The following is a 7,714-nucleotide window of genomic DNA, read 5'->3' on the forward strand; positions in this document are numbered from 1 at the left end:
AATATTTTCATCCTACAATTTATAGACATGGCCACCAGATTCAATCTTTCCTAAATGATATACAGTTAAACAAAAATGGTTATTATTGGAGAAATCATCGGTAAATAGATAGGGACTGGACGTGAAATAGGGAGAGGTTCCTGACTGATAACTGAGGGGTTTTCTCGTGATTATTGCAGACATGAGTGAAAACAAATAAAAAGAAAGACAAAAAACAAAGCTGAAAGCCCATTCAGCAATGGACCTTGATCAAAGAAGCATGTGGAAGCCTTTATTAGCCGAGGCACAGAATATTAGAGCAGGGAGGTTATGATGGTGTTGTATAAAACGCTAGTTAGGCTACAGCTGGAGTACTGTGTACGGCTCTGGGCACATACTACAGGAAGGATGTGATTGCACTGGAGAGGATACAGAGAATATTCACCAGGATGTTGCCTGGGCTGGAACATTTCAGCTATGAAGAAAGGTTGAAAAGGCTATGGTTGTTTTCCTTAGAACAGACACGGATAAGAGTGGGGGGGGGGAGGGAAACATGATTGAGGTATACAAAATTATGAGGGGCATTGATAGGTTAGATAGGAAGAATCCTTTTCCCTTAGCGGCGGGTTCAATAACCAGGGGCATAGATTTAAGGTAAGGGGTAGGAAGTTTAGAGGGGATTTGAGGGAAAAAAATGTTCACCCTGAGGGTGGTTGGAATCTGGAATATACTGCCTGAAGGGGTGGTAGAGAGAGGAACGCTCACAACATTTAAGAAGTATTTAGATGAGCACTTGAAATGCCATAGCATCCAAGGCAAAATGCTGCAAAATGGGACTAGAATAGTTAGGTGTTTGATGGCTGGCACAGACACGATGGGCTGAAGGGCCTGTTTCTGTGCTGTATAACGCTATGACTTGGCTCCACAATTTAGGAAGACTATGTGGGCCCTTGAGAGGGTGCAGAGGTGATTTCCCAGAACGTTTCCAGGGATGAGAAATTTTAGCTGCAAAGTTAGTCGAGAGGAGCTGTTTTTTTCTCTCTCCTTGGAGCAATGGAAATTGAGGTGAGATTTGATAGAGGTGTACAAGAGTATGATAGGTTTATATCGGGTAGACAATGGAAAGTTGTTCCTATCAGTTGATAGTGCAAGGACTGGGGGACACAGATTTAAGGTTTTGGGCAAGAGGTGCAGGGGCTTGTGAGGGAGATTTGTTTTATGCCGTGTGAGGTAATGATCTGGAACTCGCTGCTTGTGAATGCTGTGGAAACCTAAACGATGAATGATTCCAAAAGGAAATTAGATGAACACTTGAGGGAAGTAAAGTTGCAAGGCTACGGGGATAGAATCAGGAAATGGGACTGATTTGCTTTCTCCACTGAGAGCCAGCATGGACATCACGGTCTGAATCGCCTAATCCTGTGCCGTTATGGCTCTAAACCTTTTCTAAATCATTGCTTAGGCTTCAAATGGCGGTCTGTGCTCAATTACTGGTACCACACTTTGGGAAGGATGCTAATGTCTCGTCGAGTTTGCCCAGGTTTGCTAAAATGGGGTCCAGAATGCAGGAGCATCTGGATTCACTCTTTTCAGACGAGAAAGTCTTAAGGGAAGATTTGATGGAGGTGCCCAAAATCATGAATGTTTTGATGGAGTATATCAAGGAAATCTCTTTTCACTGGCAGACGTTTCAGCAAACATAGCAAATAGATTTTAGGTTATTGGCAAAAAAAAAACAGTGTCAATATGAGAAACATATTTACACAAAGATCTGTTGTGAACTGGAATACGCTATTTGAAACACTCGTGGAAGCTGATTCAATACTAATAGTCAAAAGGCAATGTGATAAATACGTGAAAGGAAAACGAAAAGAAGGGAGCGAGCAGAGGAGTGGGACTATTTGGATAGCTGTACCAAAGTGCTGGCACAGACACAATAGACAGAATAGTCTCCTTCTCTTCTGTCTTCTCCGAAATGACCCTTTCCTCAGTAAAGAGGTAAGTGAATGGGCTAAAGGATCAAAACGATCAAGGGTGTAGGTGATCAAATCATGAAATGCACAGGTCAGTGAAACAATTAAACACGTGAACAAAGCATTGGGATTTATTTGTAGGGGTATAACATTCATAAGCAGTAGAAGTAGTACCGGATGATATGAGGGTGGCAAATGTTTTTCCCTTGTTCAAGAAAGGGAATAGGGATAACCCTGGGAATTATAGACCAGTCAGTCTTACATCGGTAGTGGGCAAATTATTGGAGAGGATTCTGAGAGACAGGATTTATGATAATTAGAAAAATCATGGTTTGATTAGAGACAGTCAGCATGGCTTTGTAAAGGGCAAGTCATGCCTCACAAGCCTTATTGAATTCTTTGAAGATGTGACAAAACACACTGATGAAGGAAGAGCAGTGGATGTGGTGTATATGGATTTTAGCAAGGTGTTTGAAAGGTTCCCCATGGTAGGCTCATTCAGAAAGTAAGGAGGCATGGGATTCAGGGAAAGTTGGCTGTCTGGATACAAAATTGGCTGGCCCACAGAAGACAGAGGGTGGTAGTAGATGGAAAGTATTCAGCGTGGAGCTCGGTGACCAGTGGTGTTCCACAAGGATCTATTCTGGGATCTCTGCTCTTTGTGATTTTTATAAATGACTTGGATGAGGAAGTGGAAGGCTGGGTTAGCAAGTTTGCCGATGACACGAAGGTTGCTGGAGTTGTGGATAGTGTAGAAGGCTGTTGTAGGTTGCAACGGGACATTGACAGGATGCAGAGCTGGGCTGAGAAGTGGCAGATGGAGTTCAACCTGGAAAAGTGTGAAGTGATTCATTTTGGAAGGTCGAATTTGAATGCGGAATACAGGCTTAAAGACAGGATTCTTGGTAGTGTGGAGGAACAGAGGGATCTTGGGGTCCATGTCCATAGATCGCTCAAAGTTGCCACCCAAGTTGAAAGCGTTGTTAAGAAGGCGTATGGCGTGTTGGCTTTCATTAGCAGGGGGATTGAGTTTAAGAGCCACGAGGTTATGCTGCAGCTCTATCAGGCCCTGGTTCGACCACACTTGGAATATTGTGTTCAGTTCTGGTCGCCTCATTATAGGAAGGATGTGGAAGCTTTAGAGAGGGTGCAGAGGAGATTTACCAGGATGCAGCCTGGACTGGAGGGCATGTCCTACGAAGAAAGATTGAGGGAGCTAGGGCTTTTCTCATTGGAGCGAAGAAGGATGAGAGGTGACTTGATAGAGGGGTACAAGATGATGAGAGGCATAGATAGAGTGGATAGCCAGAGACATTTTCCCAAGATTGAAAGGGCTATCACCAGGGGGCATAATTTTAAGGTGATTGGAGGAAGGTTTAGGGGAGATGTCAGAGGTAGGTTCTTTACACAGAGAGTGATGGGTGCGTGGAATGCACTGCCAGCGGTGGTAGTAGAAGCAGATACATTAGGGGCATTTAAGCGACTCTTGGATAGTTACATGGATGATAGTAGAATGAAGGGTAGGTAGTTAGTTTGATCTTAGAGTAGGTTAAAGTTTCGGCACAACATCGTGGGCTGAAGGGCCTGTACTGTGCTGTACTGTTCTATGTTCTATGTTCCAAGTTAAGTTAAACATGTACTGGTCCCCAGTCAGGCCAAACGTATAATACTATGCATGGTCTTGGTCTTCATATAATAAAATGGACATAAAACAATGAGGAAAGTGCAAATTATATTTAGAGTAGGAAAAAGAACATCAACTTATATAGCTCCGTTAACTTATTTGAACGGCCCAAGGTTCTTAACAGGAACGTTACCAACCTAAATGTAATTCTGAACCATGTGGAGAGATTTCAGGTAAGATGATCAAAGCACGTTTTTATAAAGTATCTTGAAGGAAGACAGAAAGAGAGGTAGAACGGCAATCAGCTTTCTTGTGGGATGAATAGGTGGGAATACTCCAGAACTTCGGGTCTTAGGAAGATCATAGCCATTAATGGTGGACTGATCCAATTTGGGGACGTGCATGGGTGCAGAGCTGCAGGACAGCAGAATCTGGACGAGGCCAAGAAGCAATTTGATGACAAGTATGTGATTCTTAAAACTGAGATGTTGCTGCACCAAGAGACACTGTATCATAGGAGTGATGGTGAATGGAGTTTGTTGCAAGGTAGGACACAAAAGGCAGTGATTTGGATGTGCTTAAACTTATGGAGGTGGAGGACGTGGGAAGGCAGCCAGAAGTGCATTGGAATGGTCAAGTTTAGTTGTTACAAATGCATGAATGCAAGTTTCAGCAGCGAATGAGCTGGGATGAGGTGAACACAGGCAATAATACAGAAGTGGAAGCTAACAGTCTTGGTGATGAAACGGATATGTGGTGTGAACCTCATGTCGCAGTCAAATACCGCACCAATACTGTAAGCAGTCTGCATTAGCCTCAGGCAGTTGCCAGGGAGAGGGTTGCATTGTGTAATTAGGGAACAAAGTGTGTGGAGGAGGCTGGAGAAAACGACATCATGCTCACAATGATTACTGTATGGTACCACAACAGAGAGATTCTGTAAAAGATAGAAGACTTAAGGGAGGACGGATAGATGTCTTTAACATTGTGGATGGATTTGGCAGGATAGATATGTGGAGAATTATTTCACTTGCTGTAGAATTCAAAACTAAGGAAGATAGATACAAGATAGCCAGTAATAATTTCAGCAGTAAAATAAGGAGAAAGTTCTTTACCCACAGAGTGGCTAGAATGTGGGATTTGTCACTAAAGTGTATGACAAAAATAGTTTTGGTGCTTTCGAAGGGAAACTAAACGAGTACATGAGAGAAAAGGGAATAGAAATATATTCTGGAATGCTGAGCTGAGGCAGATAAAATGGAGGAAAGTTCTGTGCAGTATAAACACCAGCACAGAGGAGTTGGGGCGAACGAGCTGCCTCTGGGATTTATATTCTATATAATGCAATCCTATAAAGGGAAACTCAGCTCTGCCTGCCAAGTTATTGACGAGGCTCTTTCTGTGAAAGCTGCAAACGACTTGCTGCTAGAAATAGCTTAATCGATTCTTTACAGAAGAGTTGATGGAAAACTAATGTTCCTGTGTCAAAGGAAATTTTTCGAACTGTCAATCAAAATTAATGCTTTGCCTCCCTACTGCTTGATTCTTAAGATGGAGCAGATAGTCTTGGTATAATTCACGTACGGGAAGTCTGGTTCTAAATGTTGCATTGATGAACTGGAGGATCTGGGAGCTTCCTCTGGGCGGTTATCAATAGTGCCGCTTATTAATGAGTTGAATAATTGATGTTACGGGATATTTTATTGCACTCTTGAATTGTTCTCTGAATTTGGACTGAGTCACCCCATAAATAAATGTGTTTGTGCAGCAACTTAAACTCAGGAGCATATATCCGATTCTTTCAAAGATATGCAAAGAATTGTTGTAATAGTTTGGATCTATTCCTGCAATGTTATAATATAAGAAATTTATAACATATGGTGACCACAGAAGTATGAAGCTTCCGGATATGGTGAAGAGCAATATCACAGATCTCCTTCTGCTCTCCATCTCTGGGTCACTGTGCTTCTGTTCCTTGCTCTGACCCCTCAGTACCTTACGGATTTGACTGGCCACTAAAATGTATCTGACTGTCAGAGCGTTGAGCAACAGAATTAAAGCGAATGGGAGCAGTGGTGTTAATGCCTTATCAAACCAGTCAAAGACCACCCATCCGACCTCAGTATAATAGCTTGGCTTCATATTACAGGACCAAGGCACATTGTCGATTACCACTCCACCTTCTAATGTAAAGTAAAGAGGTATGTTTTTCAAACAGAACAGAAAGCATGTTGTTGCTAGAATCACAGCTGCCGTATTCTTGGTGCAATATTTCGTTTTCAGCTTCTGGTAGCAAATGGCCACAAATCGATCAAAGGAGAAAGTGACAGTGAACCAGACAGAACAGTCTGAAGCTACATAAAGCAGGTAACTGTTAATAATGCACACAGGGGTGATATGCAGGAAAGATCCCTGGAAATAATACAATTTCATCTGATACAGTATGACATCAGTGATAATGAACAGTAAATCTGCCGTTGCCATGGCCGCCAGGTAGCGAGTAGTGCAGGTGGAGAGTCCACACTTTCCCCGGGACAGGATTGCAATCGCCACTACATTAACTGTAAGTGAAAGGAAATTACTGATCAAAAATTCTGCGTGTCTGAGCCCAGACAGTAAGGGCTGTATTTTAGCACACAATAACAAGTGGGTTGAGGTGAGGTCAGTAGTTAACATTTCAAAAATTTCAATCTGATCCCAACCCACCCACTGCCATGTTTAACAGAGGTGGGACAAGGGGCGGGCAGCCAAACACCTCCAGGGAGGCGAGCTGAAAATTTAAATATTTTGTTGAAGTTAGCAGCCTTTGATTTAACCTGATAACGGCTTTTACTCTGGTAGGGCCATATCACCGCTCTCAGGAATTCTGGCAGCTGGATTCACGAATGGAAACAACCCTACCTGCTCTGTCCAGACCCTGCATCATTTTGAATCACAGTCTTCAATCTCCTCTCAGCCTTCTCTTCTCCAAGGAAAATAGCCCCAAACTGTGCAATATAACTTATTAAGTGAAGTTCCTCTGTCCAGGAACCATTATTGTAATTATTCTCTGCACTCTCTCCAATGCCTTCGCAACCTTCCTAAAATGCGGTGCCAAAACTGGACACATTACTCCAGTTGAAGCTAAACCAATGTTGTACACAGATTTAATATAACCTCCTTGCTCTTGGACTCTATTGCGCTAATAATAAAGTCTATGAAGCTTTATTAACCACTCTCTTAGCTTGTCCTGCTACCTTCAGTGCCTTATGCGCAGATAAACACAAGTTCCTCTGCTCCTGCACCCTCTTTATAAGTGCACCCTTTATTTTATATTGACACTCCATGGCCTTTCTACCAAAATGAATTAATTCTCACTTCTCTGCATTAAATGTCATCTGCCACTTGCCTACCCATTCCATTGGCCAGTACTGATTGGCTTCCCATATAACACTGAACACTACACATTATCAGTCACAGAGCAAAAACAGAGACCAGCTACCATAGGGATTCACACAGCTTCAAATATACTGGTACTTACCAGGAACACCAATGACAGCAATCATCATGTAATATATTTTATCGATAATGACAAATATTCTGAGCATTTTTTCTCAGAAGCGATCTGTCCTCTCGTGCAGCAGGCAATCTCTTTGAATTAAATTTTACGTCAATACATTCCCAGAACATTTAATTTATCCCCTGTCAAGTCTCCGTAGGGACAATGAAATTGCAACATCTTTTTAAATATCAGCAAACCAATTAGGACAGGCAAGTTATGTCGCTGTTATGATGGGTGATATTTAATGCTGAGATTAAATTTGTAAACACAAAAGAATAGCCTGAGACCAAACATTACCCAAAACAGTGCGACATACATTCTTCTCGATAGCAAAATTAGATAAATGTAGCTCCTCAAATTATGTTATAACAGAAAGACATCCATTTTAATGAAATCAGATCTTGAAGTTCATGTGCACAGACCTCTGAAGGTGACAGGAATTATTGATGGAATAGTTACTAAAGCCGATGGAATTCTGGGCTTCATCAATACAAGTTCGAGTACAACAGTAGAAAGATTTTGCTGAACATTTATAATGTGCTGGTTAGGCCACAACTCAAGAATTGCATCCAGGTCTAATCATCACACTTTGAGGCG

At 42.1% G+C, this 7,714-nt stretch overlaps 1 protein-coding gene across 1 annotated transcript; it reads right to left on the reverse strand.

The window, feature by feature from the left end:
• Positions 1-5,226: 5,226 nt before the first annotated feature.
• Positions 5,227-7,163, reverse strand: LOC137352820 (probable G-protein coupled receptor 139). Its single transcript, XM_068018675.1, has 2 exons — positions 7,097-7,163; positions 5,227-6,137 (listed from the first exon to the last, which is right to left on the reverse strand). The coding sequence occupies exons 1-2, from the start codon at positions 7,161-7,163 to the stop codon at positions 5,227-5,229; spliced, it is 978 nt and encodes a 325-aa protein (XP_067874776.1).
• Between the last annotated feature and the right edge of the window lie 551 nt (positions 7,164-7,714).

The sequence above is a fragment of the Heterodontus francisci genome, chromosome 39, assembly GCF_036365525.1.
Source record: "Heterodontus francisci isolate sHetFra1 chromosome 39, sHetFra1.hap1, whole genome shotgun sequence".
NCBI lineage: Eukaryota > Metazoa > Chordata > Chondrichthyes > Heterodontiformes > Heterodontidae > Heterodontus > Heterodontus francisci.